The 26436-nt window shown below is 37.4% G+C and overlaps 1 protein-coding gene across 2 annotated transcripts in view; it reads left to right on the forward strand.

The window, feature by feature from the left end:
- Positions 1 to 556: 556 nt before the first annotated feature.
- ZFP91 (ZFP91 zinc finger protein) overlaps positions 557 to 26436 on the forward strand; it is a 42733-nt gene continuing 16853 nt past the window's right edge. For both annotated transcript variants that reach the window (XM_003275342.4, XM_012498696.2), the window contains exons 1-2: positions 557 to 1116; positions 6543 to 6571. In XM_003275342.4, the coding sequence (XP_003275390.1) occupies positions 776 to 1116; positions 6543 to 6571 (370 nt within the window). In that variant the 5' untranslated portion in view covers positions 557 to 775. The remainder of the gene's footprint in view (positions 1117 to 6542; positions 6572 to 26436) is intronic.

A 26436-nucleotide genomic window follows, 5' to 3' on the forward strand; every position in this document is an offset into this window, starting at 1 on the left:
TCATCCGGCAACCGACGGGGCTTTTTTTCTTAAAGGAGAAGCGACAGCTCAAAATACTACCCCCTTCTCCGCGCAAGATCTGGCGGCGCTGGGGACAGAAAGGCCAAAGACAGGAAAGTGGGGTAGGGTGGAGGCGGAAGAACGCCCAGGCTACTTCTGCGGCCTGAAGAAGAACAGAAAGAGCCCTTGTGGTATCAGTGGCTCCTTAGGGAGGCAGGTGCGCGCGCAGCCAGTCTAGGGTTTGTGTGAGGCGGGGAAAGAGGTGCGATTTCTTCTCACCCGCCTCCCTCGCGAGACCTGCCCCTCGCACTGCCCCTAGCGCGCATTGAACTCTGGAGGGGGGAAAAAGGTCACTTAGGGATTGTCGCGAGACACAGCCGTTTAACGGTGAGAACGGGTGCGCGGGGAAGGAAACCTCGCGCGCTCCCTTTTAGCCGTTTCCTGATTGGCTGAAGGAAGGGGTGGGGGCGGGAACCTGGGACGCCACTGCGTGTAAGACCGCGAGGGGCGGGGTGAGGAAGCCTGTCCTGTTCTCCGATTGGCCCGCTGAGCGTCTGTGGCGGGCGCGCGCGCGCCGCCAGCAGTAGAGGACCTTGAGTGGCAGGGGGTGGGGGGGGCGCCCTCGGAGCCGGGCGGAGGGGAGGGGGGAAAGAGGAGCGCAGGGTGAGAGTGAGCCGCAGGCTTCGGGAGGCGAGGGGGCGGGGGGAGCAGCGCCGAGGCCGCCGCCTCCGCCTCCGCCGCCTGGGACTAGGGGGTGGGGGACGGACAAGCCCCGATGCCGGGGGAGACGGAAGAGCCGAGACCCCCGGAGCAGCAGGACCAGGAAGGGGGAGAGGCGGCCAAGGCGGCTCCTGAGGAGCCCCAACAACGGCCCCCTGAGGCGGCCGCGGCGGCCCCTGCAGGGACCACTAGCAGCCGCGTGCTGAGAGGAGGTCGGGACCGAGGCCGGGCCGCTGCGGCCGCCGCCGCTGCAGCTGTGTCCCGCCGGAGGAAGGCCGAGTATCCCCGCCGGCGGAGGAGCAGCCCCAGCGCCAGGCCTCCCGACGTCCCTGGGCAGCAGCCCCAGGCCGCGAAGTCCCCGTCTCCAGTTCAGGGCAAGAAGAGTCCGCGACTCCTGTGAGTAACAGTCTTTCAGGCGGTGGGAAAGACCCCCCTCTGTCCGTACGCAACCCTCTCGGCTCCCGTAGCGCCTGCTCCACGTGACATCCTGCCTGGTCTGCCCCCTGCCGGCTCCGCACGCCAGATGTGTCACACCGTTTCCCCGGGAGCCTTCATGGCTCTTGTCTGCGCCACCCTCCTCGCTCCCGTACCCTCGCCTGTCGGGCCGTTTCCCCACTCCCCGAAATCATCTTTTGATACACCCCTGCACTCGCTAGTGATCCACCTCCTCCCTGCCACCCGCAGGCTCATCCCTCTTTCTGGCATCCGCACCCCCTTTGTCAACCTATCCCTTTCCTTCAGGCGGCTCTCCAGTATTACATCACATGCCCTTTAGGGAATCCACAGCCCGATCGTAGCCTTCAAAAATGTGTCCCCCCCCTCTTCGCGTTAGCTCAAGAGCCAGCTGTACTAGTATGTTTATGTAGCTTTTTTTTTTTTCACTTTTCTAAATTTTCACAACCCTTCTCATTCTTTTGAGAAATCTGCTACTTATTATGGTCGGGGTAAAAGCCCACTGCTACGATTTTAAGTATGGAGTCTTTCACGTAAAATTATATGAGTATTCTTTAATGTTTGTTTTTACTAAGTAGCATATGTTTTATCTTTTTGTTTCGTGTTTTTAAATGTAGGAACTTCATCCTTAAAATTGGAATCATCTGCGAGGAATTCCTTTACCTAGACGTAATAGAGGAAACATGAACAGGTGGCCAGGACCATTGTTTTAAATTGTTCGTTAAAATAATACTCATGTTAAGAATACTGAAGCACACAAGTTTGTAAATTGTAGAAATTAATCACATTAACCATTCAGTTCATGACTGAAAACGTCATTAGTGACCTTTGACTTTTGAGTGAAAACAAATTAGTTAAAACAGAGAAAATTGAAGTGAGGGGGAGTCAGTTTTAAGTGTTCCCTTTCTTCCAGTAGAGATAGTGGCAAGGTTTGACTTAAACCAGACCTAATAGATTTAAAACTTGAAACAGACTTTGTCCAAAATTAAGAGTTAAGCCTGTGTCTTGGCATGCTTGCCTTAGAAGCCTCTCAGAAAGAGAAATAAAATTCAGAGGTAATCATATTGTGGTATTAGATATGCTTTCAAATTTTTGAGTGTCCGCTAAGTTAACATAATTTAGAGAATTTATTGTAAGAACTGCAGTTCTGTCGACAGCAAAAATCTGTACTTAACAGATTCAGCTGCAATTAGACTTCTAATTGCTGTAGATGCATTTCATCTTACAAAAATTTTATAGTTCTATATTGTTTAATCTCATAAATTTGAAAAGATACATGTATATCATTGACCTCATTTGGCTATGAATTCCGTGAGCAAATTCCTTAACCTACCCAATGCCTTAGTTTCCTTACCTATAGAGGGTAATCTCTACAACGTGAGTTTGTGAGAATTAAATACAGCTTGTGAAGCGCTAGACACAATGCCTGTTGTAAATACTAAGTACAAGTTGCGTTTTTCAGTAACGGTGAGATGGTAGATCCTTTAGTGGTTTGTAGTGATGTTTTTCATGTAAATTATGCAAAATATGATATTTTCACTCTTTAATATTACTATTCGTAGAGAGGGTAATACTTAAAATATTTTTAAAATTTCCTTTTATTCTCACCTACCCCTTGAAAGTTAAATATACCTATATCTCAAGATAATTATGTCTAAACTGGTACCTGCCGTTTTTTTTTTTTTTTTTTTTGGAGATGGAGTTTTTGCTCTGTCGCCCAGGCTGGAGCAGTGCCACGATGATCTCTGCTCACTGCAACCTCCACCTCCTTGCTTCAAGCAATTCTCCTGTCTCAGCATCCCGAGCAGCTGGCATTACAGGCGCTCGCCACCAATCCGAGCTAATTTTTATAATTTTAGTAGAGGTGAGGTTTCACCATATTGGCCAGGTTGGTCTCCAACTCTTGACCTCAGGTGATCCACCCGCCTCAGCCTCCCAAAGTGCTAGGATTACAGGCGTGAGCCACTGCGCCCAGCCTGCTGTTTAATTTTTGAAGGAAAATAAATACTTTTTATCTAAAATAGTAATTTTACCTGCTGTCATGATTTATTTTTGCCCTAACTCTTGGCAACAAAGTACTAGTGACGCTTTAATTCCATATAAATGTTACTGTTGTATATGGATGAAGATGACTTAATTAAATTCCTTCCTTTTTTCTGCACAATGTTCCTTGTGGGGAGGAAGAAATAAGTCTGAATTCTTAGTGCCACCCCCCTCCCATCCAATATCATTAAAAAATAGTAGTGACAATGGTATTCTTCTTTCAGCCCCAAAATTATTTCTTGACTGTGTTTTTGATCAGGTTGTTAAACAAATTTTCATCATAATAAAGTTTTTGTTACACATTTTTACCTTATTCCATAATCTGGAAATCAAAGGAATGCTAAAGCATTTTAGCTTGGCAAACTTGTTTGATCAGTATCTGGGCCTGGTACTATGCTGAACTAGGTGGTAGAAAGAAAAATGAGACATGGCCCTCATCTTCAGGGACCTTGGGGTGTAAGGGAGAGATGCATTGATTAGTGGAGATAAGTCAAATGTGTGTATGGTGTAAAGATTTTCAGTCATAAAATACATTTTAAGACTTAATTTTTTTCTATGTAATTTAATCCTTTAAGATATTTCAAGAGGTTTTGAGTCCAAACCCTGGTCTAGTATCTTTGACTTTGAGTCATTTCTGTTTTCCAAATGACATTTTGAAAATTTTAAAAAGGAAGATTTATTCTGTATAACTTACTTGTTCATGCTAGTCCTTTTTCCATATCCCAGCATTTCCCTGTATACGGTCTTAGTAATCAGCTGTTTAACCTACATTTGATTCTCTTAATTAAAGTGATAATAAAGTATACCATAGTTTAAAAGGTCAAGAAATAGATAGATTTGGATTGGTTGAAACCTCTGTCCCCATTGGAAGGCAAAATAATAGAGTGGATAAAGCATTGGACTTTAGTCAGAAAGTTTTATGTTCCAGCCTTGTACTATGCAGTAAGTGGCCTTGAGCAAGTCACTTAACCTCTTCATTTATAATTGCTTCATTTATAATTGATATTTTATGGATTTGTGAGATGAGCTTTATAGTTCCATATTTAGCTTAACAGTTTTTATAATCTGATGTTTATAACAACTTTTTACAATGAACTATTTAGGGGTTATTGGGAAGAGGAAATAGTTGTGGATGAAGGGGAAATAAAAATTTTTCATTGTATGTGCTCAAGAGAGGCACAGAGTTAAATGCTAGAATCGTGATAAATTGAAGCATAGCTAGTAGGAAAAATAAACCAAATTTGAAGAAAGTTTATGTATCCATGCTAACAGTAAGACTGATGATCATTTGCTGTATGTTAGCCAGTAAATTACAGTTATTTCAAGTGCACGTTTATATACTCTGTATATATTATATATAAATATATATTATATATACTAATATTACTGTATATATATTATATACAGTAATATATAATATATAGTAATAAAAATTAAAGTACCATTAAAGTATTTCCCAGCCAGGCGTGGTGGCTCACGCCTGTAATCCCAGCACTTTTGAGAGGATGAGGTGGGTGGATCACCCGAGGTCAGGAGTTCCTTAATTTTTGAAGTAAAATCTAGTAGCATTAGTATAGTAGTTTTTGTCTATGATTTTTTTCTGATTCATCCATGCATTCTGCTAACAGGGAATGAAATTGTCAAATTAAGACTAGGTTAAAATGTGTAAGTCTTCTTTTCATTCTTACATATAATAGCCCTTCGTTTATCCTGTGCATTTCAGAACTTAAAACTTTAGGGACAAATACTTCTTAAAAATTCTAACTTCGCTGTTGAGTAACCATATTAGCTAATACTGAGTATTTTTAGATGTCTTCCTTCAGGTTCGGATTAAGGAAAGTAGTTTTATTTTCTGGTATATGAAATTCCATTTTTGGTATATTTTCTTGCTAAAATTAAAACAGTAATAAACCTTTAGGTGACCTTTCTTGCTGTTTCTGTTTTGAAGCTCATGGATAGTGAGGATGAAGAGGTGGTAATACTCTGAATTGAAAAAACTTACAGTTCTTTGGAGAAGCCTTCAGTTGTACAAGACTGAAATCCTGAGTGATCAGGATCTTAATATGATAGAAACATTGAACCAACTTTCAAGGTTTTTGGGAAAGTTTGTTATATAATTTTTCAAAAATTTAGCAATTATTTTTGTAGTTTTTAAAGATAGGATGATTAGCAGTTATGGTGTGTTAATTGGGACATTGGTAATGTGATTTAAAATAAAATTATAATGCCAGTCTTTTTTTAAAAAGTATGGAACAAACAATGATAACTATTCTTTCTAAGTAGAATAGATTTTTGTATTACACTGTGGCTTCTGTATTTGTCTGGGTATTTATAACATAATGTAACATAATAGAGTCTTCATTAGGTTTACTTTTGGGAGGAGCAACAACAAAAAACTTCGTACTGTTCAGAGATACTCTGTGGTTTCTGTAAGATAAATGTTCAGGGCCTGTTGATTTTTGAATTTTAGTAGTAAGTATAGGAAGTTCATTATACTGTTCTCACCAGTTATGTATGAGAGAAATTTTTCTGAATTAAAAACCTGGGGATGTGTCTGATTTTTGTTGTTTTGGGGGGTTTTTAAAAAATCTTCAGGCTATAACAATTTTTAAGCTCTTTACTGTTGCTTTTTAATTTGTAACGGGCAAGTTACATTTACTTGTGAGGTCCATCTATTGTCTTTTTACAAGTAGATTTTGATTTGGTCTTAACAAACAATTTTAGGGTCTTTTTAACAGTTCATTGAGTTTTTATTATGAAAATTGTTAAATATACACAAAATAGGGAAAATAGTATAATGAAACTCCAGTATTGATCACCTAGCTGAGATTTTGCCGTGCTTGCTATGTCCATCCTTCCTGTTTTGGCAGAAGTATTTTAGAACACATCCCAAACATTGTCATTTCATCTCTAGTTAGTACATTTATATAAAATAAGAATGTTTTCTTATCTAATCACTTAATATAACAAAATTAGTAATATTTTCTTTGTATCAATATCTTAGTTAAAAACAGGTGTTTTAAATGATATTCTAGCTCTGTGCTGTCAGTTATGGTAGCCACATGTGGCTATTTAAATTTACATTAATCAAAATTAAAAATTCACTTTCACAATTACATGAACTGTTTCAGGTGCTCAGTGGCCACATGCGACTGCCATATTGGACAGTGCAGATATGTTTCCATCACTGCTGAAAATTCTGTAGGACAACAGTGGTCTAGATGCTTTCTTTATCACTCTGGAGGCGAACCTGAAAGAGATAAATATTTATATTTTCAGAAAATGTGCTAGATTGTTCATTAATGTTTGATTCTTATTTCTTTCAGATGCATAGAAAAAGTAACAACTGATAAAGGTAAGACTTGGTCATCCTTACCTCTAGCATATATTACACTGATTATCTTATAATCTGTTAGAAAGCCTCATCATTCAAATTGGTTCCCATTTAAAAGTAATTTTTACTTGGTAAAAAATTGCTGGAGTTGTTAGAATCTATTTAAGACGACAGCAGGTTTGGATAAAGAGTATATTGGCATTATTTAGAAACCTAATAATGACAAATCAAATTGTTTGATGGTAATTTATAGTAACTTTCTTAAGCCTTTTATTTTTAAATGAGGTAACAGACTGGAAGGATACACAGTATACAGGTGAAGTGAAGGCAAACATTTTTATGCTAGTGGAGATACAGATTAAAATTGCAGGGTGAAGAATGCTAAGTGTTCTAAGAATTCAGCCTGGTGAATAATTAAATTAGGTCAATATTAGGTCATTTTCCTTTAAATCTGAGTATTAGCACACCAGATGTATGTATTATAGTTTTCTGTTTTCCTGGATTATGGCAGGAAACTAATGTTCACTTTTTCAATACCTTTTAAAATACTTTATTCTGGCTTTACAGATTAGGTTATTAAAATTGCCCTAACATGTTGGACCAGTTGCTTATTCGTTTCATTTTTGTTTTTTTCTAGTTTTTGGGTGTGTTCCTTGGTGTTAAATTCAAACACACAGCATCCTCCTTAAAACTGAACAAATACACTTTTAGGCACATTTCATTTATTGTGTGTGACCTTGACCCAGGCTTGACACAGCCAGTTTCCAAACTCCTAGAATCCACCTAGTATCTGAGAGTCAATTAGCTTTTAAGGTCTACTTATACCATACTACTATTTTTATAAAAGAATATATGTATATGCATTTTATATATCAGTGTATGTATTACATGTACATGAGAATCTTAAGATTTTTCTGTTCTTGATAAAGAATTCGAGAACGTATAAGGCAAGTTTAAAGCCTGGATTTTGTGCCATATGGAAGAATGATAGTGTAATTTAAGAACCAATAACTTGAATTGGTGGTGGCTGCTTTGTAAATAATTAGGTTTCAATGCTGAGGTTTCTTATTTCTCTGAATTTTGGAATCTGAGTCTAATATTTCATAGTATACCAGGCAGAGGTTTTTCATACCTGGCTTTTTTTTTTTTATGTAGAAACCTTTGCATGATTATTTTGTCTAGCAAGTTTTTTGTTCCTGTTGTTGTTACTTAGAAAATAGGTTATGTCTGCCAAAAATGGAAGGTCTCACATTTCTTATTCAGAGATCAATTTGCAGATTTTATGATCTAGAGAAAATGTAGAGACAGGTAACAAGTCTAGAGCATCTGATTAAAACAAAAAGCAACCTGCTTTTGTCAGAGCTGAAATTGCCTTACGTGTCCAAAGAAATCACTGAGTTGCCTTGAGGCGAACTTGAAGAAAGGTGGAAATTTGGAGCCCCTTTTGGAAAGAAAAGTAGATGACCTTTGGGTAAATGTCTTTTTTTTGTTTGTTAAGTAGAGACAGGGTTTAGCCAGGCTGGTTTTGAGCTCCTGGCCTCAAGTGATCCGCCTGCCTCGAGTGTAGATGTCTTAAACTAGAAGTTGACTTATTGGCATGTTTTGTGGTTGTGCAGCTGTGGAGAGATTAAAACTGCATTCTGGATAATTTGATCTGAAGATCAATCCCACTTTACTGTTTAAAGGCCCTGGATCTAGATATTCTCAAATGCCAATCTTCATCTCTATTAGTTTACCTATTAAGGTAGCTGTTCAACTCTATGAACAGTAAATAGGTATTTAAGAACTGTAACATTCATACAAGATGAATGAAGAAAGAAATGAAGGCTCGGGTAGTCACTTTTTCCAGTTGTGTTTCATATTTAGAATTCACCTTAATTACTTTTCTTCTGGTCATTTAACTTCTCAGTTATTCTGTCACTCTGGAATAGTCCTCATGTTCAGTCTGCTAAATTTTAACTGAAATAACTCATGTTCATTTCAGAAGTTAAGGGTTTTTCAAAACTTTAAACAGGTTTTATTATTTAGAGGTAAGACTGGCCTTCTGTTGTATTAATGCTGAAAAGATGTCTTCAGGATTGTTTTTACTCTTATCTACTCAAACCATCTAGAAATTGTATGCCTTCTTTGAGTTGAAGGGAAGAACCTTTGACATACACATAAACAATATTGCACACACAGAGTAGGCAACTTTCCATGTTTTTTACATTAAGTTGCAAAGTGCTACATTCATTTTTTTCCAACTGAAATAATAAACATGAGTATTAGTTCCTGTTTTTGCTACCCTTTTTTAACCGTGATTGGTATATAAAACAAATGGAAAGCTACTATGCTAAAATAGTGTTAACTCATTCAACAAGTAATTGTTGAGCATCCACTATGTGTCCGGCGCTATTCTAGGCACTGGATTCTACTGGTAATCAAATAAATGAAGAAGTCAAAACAGTGTAATAATGTTTGATGTAGTTGGAGTTGGGAAAGCTGAGTTTAGATGAAATGATAAGGGAAGACCTTTTGGTGAGGTGACATTTGAGATTACACCTGAATATGCAGGTAGTTAATTTGGACAAGGAACATTCCACACAGAAGTTAAAAAGGAAAAAATACTTCAAACTTGAAAGCTTAGTTTACCGCTGGCAGAGGATTATCTTCATCATTGTGGAGTTTCCAAGAGTGTTAGCAGAAATCTTAAGGGATGGAGATCTAGTTCCTTTTTAACTTGGCTTTATGTTTTCATTGTTTCTCTGTTTTGAACCAGTGTTTTACTTTGATTATAAAGTAAAAGAATGGTCTACCTACATGTAATTTTTAGTTATCCCAGTGTTCATTTTAACTTACTTCATTTTCTAACCTCTGACTAGACATGTAATGAAGCCTGATTTTTTTTTCTCCCATCTGTTAATGTCCTTAGTGAGGAATAATAGTTAAAACTGCTTCTCAAGATAAAACATAAAAATGGAGACCGGAATACCTTAATGTTTATTAAAGTATGTTTTAAGTGTTTAATGGAATGATAATAAATACTGTAGAATCCAGTAGATGTGGGCAGTGCTCCAGTTATTAATGTTAGGTTATTTATTGCAGAACTTTTCAGAAACTTTGATTTTTGAGTAATGTGCAGTGTAAATACCAAAATTTTGCAGCGATTACCTAACCTATTTGACTTATTTTTCCAAGACCCCCTTTTTAAAGAACATTTCGTAAAACTGGAGTTTACAGAAAACATACTTGGAAATACTGCATGCTTGAAAATTTGATTGTATAAAACTCTGGATCTCAACCTTTTATTCAAAATCATTTTACTCTTTTCAGTTGCTCTTATGAAATAGTGATGTTTGACAGTGATTACTGTGAGTCTCTGACTTGTGTAGTCAGGAAAAAAGAAGTCAGTCATCAAATAAACTCATAACAGATCTCAGCATTTACTTAGATTATTTGGAGCTTAACTGTTAAGTATTTACCTTATCTAGTTTATCATAATCAGCATACTATCTGTAATTATTACTAAAGTTATTAGTTTATTTTGATTATTTTTCCTCCTGTCTGGATGACATCCTCAGTTTTTTTCTTATATTGATGCAGTCTAATTTATAGCTTATGCCTCTGTGCACCATTTTTTAAAATTAGAATTAATTTGTTATTAACAGTTTTCATAAATTTCAACAGTTTTATTTTTCATGTATTGAAATATCTTTGATTATCTTATCCTCTCAAATCAGTCTGTTGTATCCCATTCATCATGGCCTCTTGTCAACTTGCAACCTCAACATAACATTGACTGTTTTTACTTCCTTTACAGATGTGTCTCTTTTATAGTATACTTTTTTGTTGGTTTTTCTTTCTTTCTAGTATATTTAAAGAATATTTTTATTATTTCTAAAAATACAGAAGACACATTTTTATGCTTTTTTTCCCATTCCAGTGAGAAAATCTAACTTTTGTAATTCTTACCATTTGAGTTTGTGTACAAAAGGAAGAATTGAGAAGATACTGAGAACATTGTCTTCACAATTCTTTCTTGAAAGATTTTGAATCTCCTTCCTAATGACCTAGTTTTCCTAGTCGAAATAAAATCTTGTAGGTTTTGAATGGAAGAAGAGTTCTGGAAGGAAAATCTGTAGGTGAGAAAGGGCGTGTATAAGCCCAGTCTTAACACTCAGATAGGCTTTTAAGGTTTTTTTGTTGTTATTTGTTTTTGAGACAGGGTCTCATTTTATTGCCCAGGCTGGAGTGCAGTGGTGTGATCATGGCCCACTGCAGTGTTAATCTCCTGGGCTCAAGCCATCCTCCTGCCTCAGCCTCCCAAGTAGCTGGGACTACAGAAGTGTGCCGCCATTTCCAGCTAATTGTTTTTGATTTTTTTTATAGAGACAGGTCTCACTGTGTTGCCTAGCCTGGTCTGGCTAGGCAGTCCTCTTGCCTCGGCCTCCCAAAGTGCTGGAATTTATAGGCATGAGCCACTACACCCGGCCTGTTAGTTTTAACTGAAATATTCCCCTTTACCAATTAAATGATACTGTTCTAAATTTAAATGTAAGTTAAAAACAACAACAGCAACAAAAGCCTCTTTCCCTGGCTTCTCTTAGGACTACTGAGATTGGCTAATATTTCAAAGCAAACTTTAATTATTTATGGAAAACAAAGTGCAGCTAATGATAGAAATACACAGAGTAGTTCAGTTAGGTTTCAGAAAGTCAAGTTTCTGACAATATAATGTTCAAGCCTCAAAGGCTAAATACAGTAGATAGGCATTTTTGTTTGTCCTTCCTTCCTAATCTTTTAAGGTAGCAGTAACTGTATTATTTCTGTTAGTATGAGAATAATTTACTCAGACATCTTGTTCTATGTTGGATATGGCCCAGATCCTTTATTCCGTATTGCTAGTTCAGACATCCAAACCTCCTTTGGTTCTTCTTTTCCATTATTAATTTCCTACAAATAAAGATACATGTCACTTATAATATGTGAATTGTGATGCAGGCTTAAAAAGGCTTGTTCATCAGCTTATTTCAGTTATGAGATTACCTATCAGGTAAATGAGTCTTAACTTTACAATAATTTGCCTATTACAGTTCAACTTATTGCCATCTTTGACACAGTTATAAGTTTATTGTGCTATATATATTATTTTACATTGAGATCCCTTTTCCTGCCAAGACCAACCACTTGAGAGTTAAAGCAGAATGCCCTGATAGAAGAAAACTGAAGCAGAGGAAACTTAAAATCCTTAGTGGGGAAACCCATATTCAGCCAGTACAAATCCAAAACCTTTAAGAGAGACTTGTCTCTACATGAGACTTGTCTCTATATCCTCATTTTGAAATGAGCCTTAGTGGATAAGAATCTGTGACAAAAAGGAATTGCCCCCTGACTGTTAAGTTCAAAAAAGAAGAAATTCCTCTGAATTAAAACCAGCCAGAATAATTTAATGCTATCCGGGCAGAGGCTTCTTTAGCTTCATAACAAAACCATCTAAAAATTCAGTGGCTTAAAACACAGCAATTTATTATTTACTGGTTGGGCCGTTCCCCCCTCCTCATTGGTCATTCAGTTCAGACTTGTTTTATATTATGGTGGTTGCAGCACAGTGTTCCAAAATCCCGAAGGCAGTAACTGTAAGGTGTCTTGAAACCACCCCCACAGTATAATCGATCAATTGTATTTCTGTATATTAGCAACAAAAAATAGAAAATTGAAGTCATAAAATAAAAATAAAATTTATATTAGTATTTACAACCCTATAAACAAGATATACTGCTCCATTTACTTAGGTTTTTAATTTTACTCAGCAATGTTTTGTACTTTTCAGTGTATAGGTCTTTCAAATTTTTTATCCCATTTATCCCCGAGTATTTCATATTTTTTGATGCCGTTAGCTTAATCGGGATTCCCACTGTGTTTAAGAGTGGGATTGATTCTTTAAGAAAGAAGAGGTGCCTAGATGCTTTGTGGATATCCAGTCATGGCTACTATACATTTATATTCTATTATTTAACCATTACCTAACTGAAGGGCATTTGATATTTCTGGATTTTTTTTCCTGAGATTACAGGTGATTTTTAGAGAAATTCTATTAAAATGTACCATACGTGTACAGAAATGCACATATTATAAGACATATACATGTACTCTTGTTTCTCCTCCCCCTTCTTTATTTTATATTATAAGTGGGCAGACCCAGGGTGAGCCCAATTATGTAACCATTTACACAACTGAAGAAATAAAACATAATTGTTTTGGAAACTCCCTTACGCTCCCTCAAGTCAACCGCCCCCAAGTGTAACCACCATTTTGACTTTAAATAGCAGAAATTAGTTTTGCCAATTTTTGAATTTTACATAAAGGAAATAATACAGTAGGCACTCTTTTGTGTCTGGCTTATTTTGCTCATCATTTGTGACAAGTGCTGTGTTTGTCATAGATCGTTTATTTTAGTTGGTGTATAGTGTCCCATTGTGGGAATATAACCACAGTTTAACTGTTTTACTGTTGATGGATGTTTGGGCAGTTTTCAGTTATTAGTCTTTATGACTAGTACTGTGATGTATATTTTTGAAATATAGTGTTATTGGGATATAATTTATATATCATAAAATTCACCCATTTCATATGTACAATTTAGGGATCTTGGTACATTTTATGAGTTGCACACCTATCACAATACAGTTTTAGAACTTTTTCTTCACCCTGATGATGTCTTTCATGCCTATTTATAGTTAATCCGTATTCTCACCCCCAACCCTAGGCAACCATTAATCTACTTTCTATCTATATAGATTTGCTTTTTTCTGGATGTTTTGTATAAATGGACTCAGACATACAATTTGTGTTTGTATATAGGAAGCACTGCATGCAGGCAGGACAAATTTGTATCTAGAGTCTATTCCAGTAAGAACAAAGCACTGCCACTTCCATGATGGAAGTGGTCCAATGTAGCGAACCTTGCACCAGGTGAGCTGGCTGATCACCCCAGGGAATGGTGCCATATCAGGAACTCGGTGTTGGTCTCCACTGCTGGCACATTGGGCAATTAGCAGTGGCTGTAGCCAGGTCAGCCTGGGTTTGGTTTTCAGCAGTCTCAGTTTTGCAGCTATAGTAGGTAAGTATTGTTTTCAAGAAAGACACAGAAACTTTGAGGTCATTTTTGTGGTGCTTGAGCTGGGAATTTTAACCCCTGAGCACTGTTTTTGTTTTTTTTTTTTTTTTTTGAGACGGAATTGCACTCTTGCCCAGGCTGGAGTGCAGTGACGTGATCTCGGCTCACTGCAGCCTCCGCCTCCTGGGTTCAAGCGATTCTCCTGCCTCAGCCTCCTGATTAGCTGGGATTACAGGTGCGTGCCACCACACCTGCCTAATTTTTTGTATTTTTTAAGTAGAGACGGAGTTTCACCATGTTGGCCAGGCTGGTCTCAAACTCCTGACCTCAGATGATCTCCCTGCCTCAGCCTCCCAAAGTGCTGGGATTATAGGCATGATCTACCGTGTCCGGTCTGCACATCCTTTTCTTTATCCACTTTGTGTTTTCTAGTTAGGAGCAACCAGCTAATTTCATTATATCATTACTTTGACCAGAATTTTCTAAGGTATCAAACATATGATCTTTAAAATGAAGGAAATTCTGTCATTTGTGACAACATGGGTGGAACCAGAGGACATTATGCTAAGTAAAATGAGCCAAGCACAGAAAGATAACACTCTATGATCTCGCTTATGTGTGTAATCTAAATAACTGTCTCATAGAAATATAGTTACTGAAGGCTGGGGGGTTAGGAGGTGGAATGAGAAAAGGGGAGATGGAGATGAAAAGATACATACAGACTTTCAGTTAAATTGGGAGAGTGGGTTTTAGTGATCTATTGCACTGTGTATTAGTCCCTTTTGAGTTGCTAGAAAGGAATATGTGAGACTGAATGATTTGTAAAGAAAAGAGTTTTATCTGACTCATGGTTCTGTAGGCTGTACAAGCATGGCACCAGCATCAGCTAGACTTCTGGTGAGGCCCCCGGAAGCTTTCGCTCGTGGTGGAAGGTGGAGGTGGAGCAGGTGTGTCACAGAGCAAGAGTGAGAGGGGAGGAGGGGCTGGGCTCTTTTAAACAACCAGGTCTCACATGAAGCAATAGAGAACTCACCTATTACCACAGGGATGGCACCAAGCCATTCCTGAGGGATCCACCCCCATTACACAAACACCTCCCACATCCAGTATTGGGGATCACATTTCAACATGAGATTTGAAGAGGACAAACATCCAAACTATATCACACTGCATGGTGACCACAGTGAATAATAATGCATTACATATTTCACAGTTGCTAAGTTGGTGAGTTGATCTGTTCTATTGTTTTGAATGAAACTCTTATTAAGTTTATCCATCTGTCCCCAGCAGCCACCAGATGCTCAGAGAGCACCAGCAGGTGATGCAACTGCATGGGTCCCTTTATCAAAACTGTATACTTAGGCTACAATAAATTTATACACAAATATCTTTCTCTGCTCTTTCCTTTTCTTAAACGTGTCCTCAATATTAGTGCTATACTTGTATATGTCTTTCATGCCCCAGAATAAGCGGTATGAACAGAACAAGATTGTACTGTGGTTGTTTTTAATATATTTTGTAATGCAAAACTGCTGCTGGAAGAGAGAAATCAATGAGTAAGCCAGATATTGGTGATAGCCAAAAACAACACATTTCATAAATATTGAAAATGATCCATTTTATATGAACCAGGCTAAATCTAGACGATAATAGTTTGTTTTTATGTGCTGACAATTCCCAATTTTATGTTTGTAGCCCACCCTGTCCTTTGAACTTTAGGCCTGCTGATGTTTTACTCAGCAGTAATCTCAGACTTGGTCAAAGCAGAACACATATTCTCTCTAGTGTCTCTTCAAGAAACAAAAATCCCTGATCTTTTTCTTTGTTTTCATCATCAGTCCAATTGTTCAAGTCAGAAATCTAGAATCCCAAATCCTTGGCATCTCCCTCTATCCCTGTTAAGTCATTCTCTAGTCTTGTCTCGTCTGTTTCCTAAGTATTATATCTCTAATTCTTTCCATATTCAGTGGTATTACCCTCTTTAAAGCCATTATTATCTGTTGCCTGGCCTATTGCAGTAAGTTGTTAGCTGGTCACCTAGCATCTACTCTTGGCCCCTACCTAGCTCATTGTCTAGCCTGCAACCAACATGAACATTAAAAATGCAAATCTGATCATGTCACCGTTCTGTTTAAACTCTGTCTGTGGCCGTTAGGATAAGATCCAAAATCCTGGAAGGACCTTGTTGGACTTTTTCATGCCTCCTCGGCATGATAAATGATGGGCTTTGTCATGTTTTCTCTGCTCCAGTCATATTTATCTTCTTTCTTTTAATTCTCAAGACATGTACATGTACTCTTGTTTTTCCTGCCCCTTCTTTATCAGCTAGCTACCACTTATTCTTCAGAGTTCACTATATTTATTTAAACTTAAATGTTGAGCTAATTCTTAGCCATAGAGATCATTAAGTTAATGAGCACTAGTTTTAAGAGCTGTGCTTTCAGAGAAACCATCCTTTCACCTTCTCAAACTTATGTCTGAGCAAAGTCTTAATGTTTTTAAGAAGCAGAACTAATTCACCTAATGCCTATACTTTGAGCGTTGATGACATTACTTTGATTCTATTTTTGTTTTGCTCCAAACTTTTAATATCTGCAGAAATTCTGTGAAAGCCTAATATTTTTTATCTTTTCTGTCAGTGCACCAGTGGCTGATGTCTGCTTTGAAATCAGTAAGCCAGGAAAAAACATATGTAGATGGAGTAAACAGAGATGACTAGAATAAGAAAGAAAAATCTAGGCATTAATACACAGTGTTGATTTAAAAATGAGTAAGCCATTTTGGAATGTAAACATTCTTAATTTCTTAAATACAATTTTAAAATCTCATTTATTTTCCGGTTTTTAATCACAATAAAATTTCTCTAGTTCTGTTTTGAAAGATAAGGAAATACAGCATGTGGCTTTAGGTTAAAATTCACTCATGGAATAATTCTTACAGGTGTTTCAGGCTGGTATGTTATATAAATGGGGCCCTCTTTTGGCACTTGAATCCAAGGCTGGGTGGAAATGAGCCAAATCTGGATTGAGCCCTTGCACTGGCGCTTTCTGTTTATCGTTTATATGGTTAGGTGTGGTATAGTAGAAAGAATATAGACTTTGGACTTAGATATACCCGTGTTCAGTTCCCTCCGCAGCTTTTAATACGTGCACTTGGGAAAGTCAGTTACTTGGTTTCTTCATCTATGAAGTTAAGAATAATAAATACTTGATAGGGTTATAACTGATTTTTGAGAAATGAAAAAAATATATATTATCTGGCAGTTAATACTTAAGATTTATTAATTGCCCAGAAGAAATTTAAATACTTAAAGAGATATTTGAAGACCTTTACCTTTAGTATCTTCCCAGCTTATCAACTAACCACACCGTTTCACCCTACAATAAAATAATAGCATTGGTTATGTTAGAATGGCCCTTTTAACTTAAAGTATTTTATCATGACCAAGTGGCTCTCATCTTTTGGAATTTGATGGTTTGACTTGTTTATAATAGTTATCTCTGGCTGTAGGATTGAGATAAATCATATTTCATTGTCTGCTATCTAGAAGAATTAGAAGAAAACATTCCTGCCAGTAGTATCAATCTCTCTCTTTTTTTTTTTTTTTTTTGGTTTTGAGACGGGGTCGTACTCTGTTGCCCAGGCTGGAATGCAGTGGTGCGATCTCAACTCATTGCAACGTCTGCCTCCTGGGTTCAAGCAGTTCTCTTGTCTTGACCTCCTGAGTAGCTGGGACTGGCATGCGCCACCACGGGCCTGGCTAATTTTTGTATTTTTAGTAGAGACAGGGTTTCACCATGTTGGCGAGGCTGGTCTGGAACTCCTGACCTCAAGTGACCTACCCACCTCCGCCTCCCAAAGTGCTGGGTATGGGCTTGAGCCAGCACGCCTGGCCTAGCATTAATCTCTTACTGTCTCAATTCATAGTATAAACCACTCTTACTTCATACCTTCTTTCAAGAATGTACAGTTTGGCCCTTGAACAACATGGTAGGATTAGGGGCACCACCTCCCCCTCACAAAAACCTGCATCTAACTTCCCAGAAACTTTACTAATAGCCTACTATTGACCAGAAGCTTTATCAATAACATAAAGTCAACTAATTCATATTTTATTTGTGTATTATATCCTGTATTCTTACAGTAAAATAATCTGGAGAAAAGAAAATGTTATTTAAAAAACCATAAGGAAGAGAATATATTTACTATTGATTAAGTGTAAGTGGATCGTTATAAGGTCTTCGTCCTCTTCTTCACATTGAGTAGGCTAAGGAGGAGGAAGAAGAAGAGTCGTTACTCTTATCTCAGGGGGTGACAGAAGTAGAAGGAGTGGCAGGAACATTTGGCGTAACTTTACAGAAATACAATTTCTGCCTGACTTCTTTTTTGCTTTTTCGTTTCTCTACAATTGTTTCTACACTTTAACCATTTGCTTTAGTTTCAGGGCAGATATCATAGAAGGGTTCCTGTCATAAAAGGAAGTCAAAAGCAGTCTTGAATAATTGGAACCTTTCTGCCAGAATTTCTAAGTTTTTAATGTTAGTTTGTTTTCTGGCATTGCTTCTTATATGTTGTCTTTCTCATCATCTGGCACCTGTTCAAAAGCACTCATCTTCATCATGTCATCTTGTTAATTCCTCTTGTGTGGTGTCTGTTTGCACTTGACTTTATTCAAGATGCTTATTTTTAAACTCTTCACCATCACCACTCCACCACCACCTTTTTTTTCTTTTTTTTTTTTTTTTTTTTTTTTTTGCCATATTCACAATCTCTTTCATGATTTCCTTGATTGGGTCTGCCATAAATCCTGTGAAGTCATGCACAACATCTGGACACAGTTTTCTCCAGCAGGAATTTTCTATAACGATGGCATCTTCAGTGGTGTAATCCTTCCTGACTTTCATGATGTTCTCTCTATTGGGATTTTCTTACACGGAGTTAACAGTTCTTTTCCATAGAATATTGTGTAATGAGACTTAAAGATTCTTATGACCCTCTAATTGGGAAGGTGAGTTAGAGACATTGTGTTTGGGGGGCAAGTAGACCACTTCAACACCTTTGATGTTAAACTCATGAGGTAGCCAGGGGCATTGTCCAATATCAAAAGAACCGTAAAAGGCAGTCCCTAACTGGCAAGGTACTTCCTCACTTCAGGGGCAAAGCATCAATGGAACCAATCTAGAAAATTAGTTCTTGTTTTCCTGACCTTTTTGTTGTACAACCAAAAGATTGTTGGTTTTTCTCTTCAAGGCTCAGGAGTTGGTAGCTTTATAGATAAAGGGCAGCCCTGATCATAAACCTAACTGCTTTTACGCAAAACAGTGGAGTTAGCCTATCCTTTCCTGCTTTAAATCTTGTTGCTTACTTCTCCTCCTTACTAATAAATGTCATTCGTGGCATTTTTTTCTGGACTGGGGTAGTTTGCATTAAAAACTTAGGCAGATATCCTTCCTCAACTGTTTTCTTAACAGTGCCTGGGAACTTGTCTGCTGCCTCTTGGTCAGTAGAAGCTGTTTCTCCTATTATCTTGACATTTTTAAAGCCAAATCTCTTTCTGAAATTATCAAACCATTCTTTGCTGACATTAAATTCTTCACCTTTCTTTTGCTTTAAGTTGTCATATAATGACTTAGAGTCTGTAGGTATGCCTTTCTTATAGCAATTCTGTACCCACATAAAAGCTGCATCTTGAATGTGAGATAAAAGTATTTTGCAAAAACTGCAAGATTTTTGCACCTGCTACTGTAGGTGCAGCAATGGCTTCACAAATTTCCTTTTCTTCAGTACTTTTTATGTTGGATTCATTTATCTTAAAATGATGAGCAACTGCAGCTACACACCTCAGCCTTCTATGCTTATCAAGCAATTCAACTTTTTCTTGTAATACCATGACTTTTCTCTGCTTCTTGGAAGCACTTCCTGTATCACTAGTGGCAACTCTTATGGGTCCCATAGTGTTAGTCAAGGTTTCAGGTATTGCTCTAAACATAGTGAAAAATGAGTTAGAACTGAGAGATACCACTTTTACTGTGACAGTAAATTCACTCAGGTGGTGATGATTATCCTGACGACATTTTAAGCAGATAGTTGAAACAGCTGAGCTCGCTGCAATAGCAACAGGAGATAGCTATGAAATTATTATGTACAGAGTTAATTTTATGCAGTTATTCAATAGTACATCTTTATGTTTCTTTACATTTCTCTGGACTTTGGATGATGCCATATATAGTTTAAGACTTTGTGAGTGTAAGTTGTGTTGAATTTTAACTTTTTATATTTGTGTATATTTTACAGTGATGTCATCAAACAGAGTAGTATCTGTAGTTTATGCATTCATGACATACCTTAATTTTTCAATATTTCTAGGCTACACAGTTTGTCTGCAAGTTTTTTCAAATTGTCACAAATCTCCAAAAAATTTTCTTATATATTTTAAAAAACCTGCGTTATGAGTGGATCCATGCAGTTCAAAGCTTTGTTGTTCAAGGGTTAATTAACCCAAGGGTAGTTATATTCACTGTGCCTGCATGTTGCTCATGCAGTGACTAGCACGATGTCTTCCTTTACCCAAGCTAGTATGGCTTTTTTCTCTTATTATTTATGTATCAAGGAACCTCCTCAAGGTTAACTGCTATTATAAGAAACAACTGGAAATTGTCTTTGAAGTACCACACGAAGAAACTTGGCTTGTTTCCTGTCTGTTGATGATTGTTTATGCTAATGTATGGATTGTCCTTCAGTCGTCAATTTCTATTCCAGAAACCTGGCAGTACTTTTGTGCACGTGTGTGTGTGTGTGTGTGTGTGTGTGTTGAGGTGAAATTCACACAAAAAAGTAGTAAAAAATACTTGAAAGCATACAATTCAATGACATTTAGTACATTTACAGTGTTGTACAACCATCACTTCTATCTAATTCCAAACATTTTCATCACCACCAACAAAGGAGACCCCTGTACCCATTAAAAGCAGTTATTCCCCCTTCCCTCCTGTTCAGCTGCAACAAACATTAATCTGCTTTGTCTCTATGGATTTACGTATTCTGGATATTATATGTAATTGGAATCATACAATATGTGACTTTTGTTTCTAGCATCTATCATACAGCGTATTTTTAAGGTTCACATTGTAACATGTTAAGACTTCATTCCTTTTTATGGCTGGATAAAAATTTTCGTTGTATGTACATATGACGTTTTGTTTATCCATTCACTGGTTAATGGATATTTGGGTTGTTTCCATAATTTGGGTATTGAGAATTGTGCTTCTATGAATATTCATAAGTAATAAGTATTTCTTTGAATAGCTGTTTTCAATTTTTGTTGTATGTACCTAGAAGTGGAATTGCTGGATCATATGGTAATTCTGTGTCTAAGGTTTTCTTAACATTTTTCTTAACACTGTTTTCTTAGGTTTTTCCATAACACTGTTTTCCTCATTAGCTGCCTCATTTTACATGTCCACTAGCAATAAACAATGGTTCTAATTTCTCTGCATTCTCACCAACACTTCTTATTCTCTTTATTATTTTTAGTAGCCATTGTATGTGGGAAATGGTAATCTCATGTGATTTTGATTTGCATTTCGTTAATGACTGATGTTCCGTATTTTTTCAAGTACTTTTTTGGCCATTTGTATATCTCCGGAGAAATAATCTGTTCAGGTTCTTTGCCCATGTTTTAATTGGGTTGTTTCTCTTTTTGTTAAAATCCAAAGACTTTATATATTTTGGATATTAGACTTTTACCAGATATATGACTTGCAAATATATTCTCCCATTCTGTAGGGTTGTCTTCACTTCTATGCATTTTTTAGTGCTAGCTCCTGTGTTAAGGTCTTTGATCCATTTTGAGTTAATTTTTATATAAGGTGTAAGGTAGGAGTATAACATCATTTTTTGCATGTGGATATCCATTTGTCTTAGCACCATTTCTTGAAGAGACTGCTTTCCCCTACTGAATGGTCTTAGCCACCTTCTTAAAAATCAGTTGACCATAGATGTATAGATTTATATCTGGACCTTTAATTCAGTTAGTTGATTTAATTATTATTAGTCTTATGCCAATAATACATTGTATTGATTACTGAAGCTTTGTAGTAAGTGTTGAAATTGAGAAGAAAAAAGTGCATCTTTAACTCTGTTTGTTTTCAAGATGGCTGTAACTAGTGTAGATCCCTTGCATTTTCCTGTGAACTTTAGGATTGTGTTGTCAATTTCTACCGAAAAGGAAGCTGGGGTTTTGATAAGAATTACATTTAATCTGTGGGTTTATTTTCAGAGTATTGTCATCTTAACAATTTTTCAATATTTTATTCCTTTTTATTCTATTGTAAAGGTAGTCATTAATTTCCTTTTTGTTCATTGCTAATATACTTAAAACAATGAATGTTATGTGTTGGTCATATACTCTAGCACTTTGAATAAAGGTAATCATTTTCTTAATTTCCTTTTTGTTCATTGCTAATATGCTTAAAACAATGAATGTTATGTGTTGTTATTATATTCTGGCACTTTGAATTTGTATATGACCTTTAACAGTTTTCTTTTGTGAAAATTCTTTAGAATTTTCTATATGTAAGGTCTTTTCACCTGCAAATAGAGATACAGTTTTACTTCTTCCTTTTCACTTTGGGTGCCTCTTTTTTTTTTTTTCTTGAGTAATTGCTTGGCTAGAACTTCCAGTACAGTGTTGAATGAAAGTGAAGAATGAGGGCATCCTTGTCTTGTTCCTGACCTTAGCAGGAGAGCTTTGTCTTTTGCCACTGCGTATGATGTGAGCTCTGGGGTTTTTGAAGGTGTTCTTACAGCCATCTTGAAAACAAACAGAGTTAAAGATGCACTTTTTTCTTCTCAATTTCAACACTTACTACAAAGCTTCAGTAATCAATACAATGTATTATTGGCATAAGACTAATAATAATTAAATCAACTAACTGAATTAAAGGTCCAGATATAAATCTATACATCTATGGTCAACTGATTTTTAAGAAGGTGGCTAAGACCATTCAGTAGGGGAAAGCAGTCTCTTCAAGAAATGGTGCTAAGACAAATGGATATCCACATGCAAATGGGATATCCCAGTTTTTTGTGTGTTCTTATCATGAAAGTTTAATTTTGTCACGTTCTTTTTCTACATCAATTGAGATGATGGTGTGTTTTTTCCTCTCTTTATTAATGTGGCAGATTACGTATTTTTTTTATGTCGAACCACCCTCATAATCCTGGGACCTGTCTCAATTGATTATAGTGTTTAATCTTCTTAATATGATGCTGTATTTGGTTTGCAAGGGATATTGGCTTATGGTTTTTTGTGGTGTCTTTGTCTGGCTTTGGTGTGAGAATAATGCTGTGTTTATAAGGATGAGTTGGGAAGTGTTCCATCTTCTATTTGTTAAAAGAGTTTGAGAAAGACTGGAGTTAATTCTTTAAATGTGTGGTAGAATCCAACAATGAAACCATCTAGAGGCTTCTGGCCTTTTTGTTGGGAGCTTTTTGTTTACTGACTCAGTTGTCTACTTGTTAAAGGTATGTTCATCTTTTCCATTTCTTGTTGAATTGTTTTTGGTAATTTGTGTGTGACTAAGAAGTTGTTGATTTCATCTATGTTATTTGTTGGCATACAATTGTTCATTGTGTTTTCCTATGTTTATTTTAGTGGTAGTGTCCCATTTTCATTTCTGGTTTTAGTAATTTGAGTCTTCTCTTATTAACCAAAAGTTTGTTGATTTTGTTATCTTGTCAAAGAACCAACTTAATTTACTTTATTCTGCGAGCTTTGGGTTTACTCTGCTCCTTTTTTCCTGGCTCTTATGGGTATGATATTAGGTTATTGATTCAGGCATGTGATTTTTTTTTTATTTTAATGTAGGCATTTATATCTAGAAATTTTACTCTGAGAACTGCTTTCACTGCATCCCCTAGGTTTTGGGATATTTTGTTTTCATTTTCAGTCGTCTCTAAGTATTTTGTAATTTTCTTTGTGATTTATTCTTTGATCCATTGGTTTAACGGTGTGTTAATTTTCACGTATTTGTGAGTTTTCTAGTTTTCCTTCTGATACTGATTTCTAGTTTCATTCCATTGTGGCCAGAGAACCTACTTTATATGACTGCAGCCATTTGAAATTTATTGAGACTTTTCAATATGTCTGTGATTTCCCCCCCCGCCCCGAGTTGGAGTCTCGCTCTATCGCCCAGGCTGGAGTGCAGTGGTGTGATCTTGGCTCAATGCAACCTCTGCCTCCTGGGTTCAAGCAATTCTCCTGCCTCAGCCCCCTTGAGTAGCTGGAACTACAGGCACACGCCACCATGCCCGGCTAATTTTTGTATTCTTAGTAGACAGGGTTTCGCCATGTTGGCCAGGCTGGTCTCGAACTCCTGACCTCAGGTGATCTGCCTGCCTCAGCCTCCCAAAGTGTTGGGATTATAGGTGTGAGCCACTGTGCCCCGCCCAATGTCTGTTTTTTAATATTATGTCTAATTTTGTCTAATATGTCTAATTTTTTAATTTTGCTTGAGTTCTGTATTTCATTATCAAACTTCTGACTGGTGTTTGGTTCTGTTATTGAAAGTGGGGTACTGATGTCTCCATTTTTGTGATTGTGATATTACCTGTTCCTCTTCAATTCTGTAAATCTTTGCTATATATGTTATGTGTTGATCTATCTCGAGAGAGAGATGGGGGGAGAGGGAGAGGGTGCCTATGTTAGCTATGTATAGGTTTATGTTTATTATATTTTCTAGATTGACCCTCTCATTAATGTATAATGTTCTTTGTGTTTTGTAACAATTGTTGAAGTGCATTTTGCCTGATACTAGTAGGGCCACCTTTACGAGTTGAATTGCTTTCCTCAAAAGATGTTGAAGTCTTAACTCAGGTACCTGTGAATGGAACATTGAGAAATAGGGTCTTTGTAGTAAATAGGCTTTTGTGGTAATTTGTTATGGCAGCCCTAGGAAACTAACACATTTTGGTATTGGAAGTGGGCTATAAAAAAGTACCTAAAAATGTTGGCATAGCTTTGGGATTGGGTAATGGATATTGGCTTTGAGTATTTTGAGGTGTGGCGCATGTCTCTAATCCCAGCTATACTAGTGAGGCTGAGGCAGGAGAATCGCTTGAACCTAGGAGGCTATGGTTGCGGTAAGCCAAGATTGCGCCATTGCACTCCAGCCTGGGTAACAAGAGTGAAACTCTGTCTCAAAAAAAAAAAAAAGTAAAGGAAAGAAAAAACAGCCTAGATTGCCTTGAAGAGATGGTCAACAGATATATGAGTTTTAAAGGCAGTCTGATGAGGCCTTAGAAGGAAATGATGAACATGTTACTGGACAGTGGAGAAAAGGTGATCCTTGTTATAAAGTTGCAGAGAACTTGACTGAATTGTGTTCTATCATTGGGTAAGCAATGAACTTCGGTATTTAGCTGAGTAGATTTACAGGCAACGTGTAGAAGCTATAGCCTTGTTTTTTCTCGCTTATATACTAATATGTGAGAGGAAAGATATAAATTGAGGAATGAATTGTTTAGCAAAAAGGAGCCAGCACTTGATAATTTGGAAATTTTTTAGTCTGTCCAGATAGTGTATTGTGGTACAGGACCAAGGCTGTGACTGGACAGCTATTCTCTAAAGAGGCTTGGTATATAACTTGTAGATCGAATCAGCCATCTCAGCAGTTCCCAGAATAGACATGCAATTTTTCAGGAAAGATCTGTGGAGGACCCTCATTTGGTGGCTTCGGCCCTCTGAATTTCATGAAAGACTGACAAGGTTTTTGAGAATATTGTGACAGCAGAAACACTGCCAGGCTGGCCTGAATGGGACAGAGGCAGAATGGAATTAAAGAAGAATGATGCTGAGGGTAGAGCCGCAAATGCTGGGTCCTGGGTGTATTAGACTTCTTGGGGCCACGATGGCAGGGCTATTTCCCCGGTGAGCTCAGAGTACAAACCATTATCCACAAAGGTGTATTCTTAGGCCTTAAAGTCTCATGCTTTTCTCTAGGTTTTGGACTAACCTGGGACCCCTGACCCTTTTTCCCCCTCCTTCTGTTTTCTTCCTTTTGATATGGAGATGTCTAATCTATAACTGTCCCACCATTGTTTTTTGGAATCAGCTCCACAGATGGAGAAGAATTTTGCTCTAGAGTGGACCATACCCCCAGTCTCATTCATAACTGATCTAGATGATGAGATTTGATCCCTTTTGAGTTGAGTTGATGATTTTTAGGTATTGTTTGGATTTAGACTTGATACTGGAATGGGTTAAGACTCTGGGAGGTTAAGATTAGGTGAATGTATTTTGCACATTGGAAGGACATAAATTTTAGGGAACCAGAAGATGCAGACTACTACGGGTTGAATTTTATCCCTCCAAAAATGTGTTGAGGTCCTAGCCCTTAATACCTGTAAATATGAACTTATTTGGAAATAGGATCTTTGCAGATGTAATCAAGTTATGATGGAGTTATTCTGTATTAGAATGGGCCCTAATCCACTATGACTGATGTCCTTAAAAGAATAAGGACATCATACATGGGACAGAAGGAAATACCATGTGATGATGGAGATAGAATTGAAGTTAGCAGCTATAAGCCAAGTTGTTGACCACCACCAAAAGCTAGGAAGAGGCAAGGAATGATTCTTCTCAGAGTCTCAGAGGGAATGTGGTCTGTTATTGTGTTGATTTTGGACTTTTATCCTCCAGAAGTATGGGAGAATAGATTTCTGGTTTTTTTTGTTTTTTTTTTTTTTGAGACGGAGTCTCGCTCTGTCGCCCAGGCTGGTGTGCAGT

Source organism: Nomascus leucogenys, chromosome 4 (genome assembly GCF_006542625.1).
Source record: "Nomascus leucogenys isolate Asia chromosome 4, Asia_NLE_v1, whole genome shotgun sequence".
Classification (NCBI taxonomy): Eukaryota; Metazoa; Chordata; class Mammalia; order Primates; family Hylobatidae; genus Nomascus; species Nomascus leucogenys.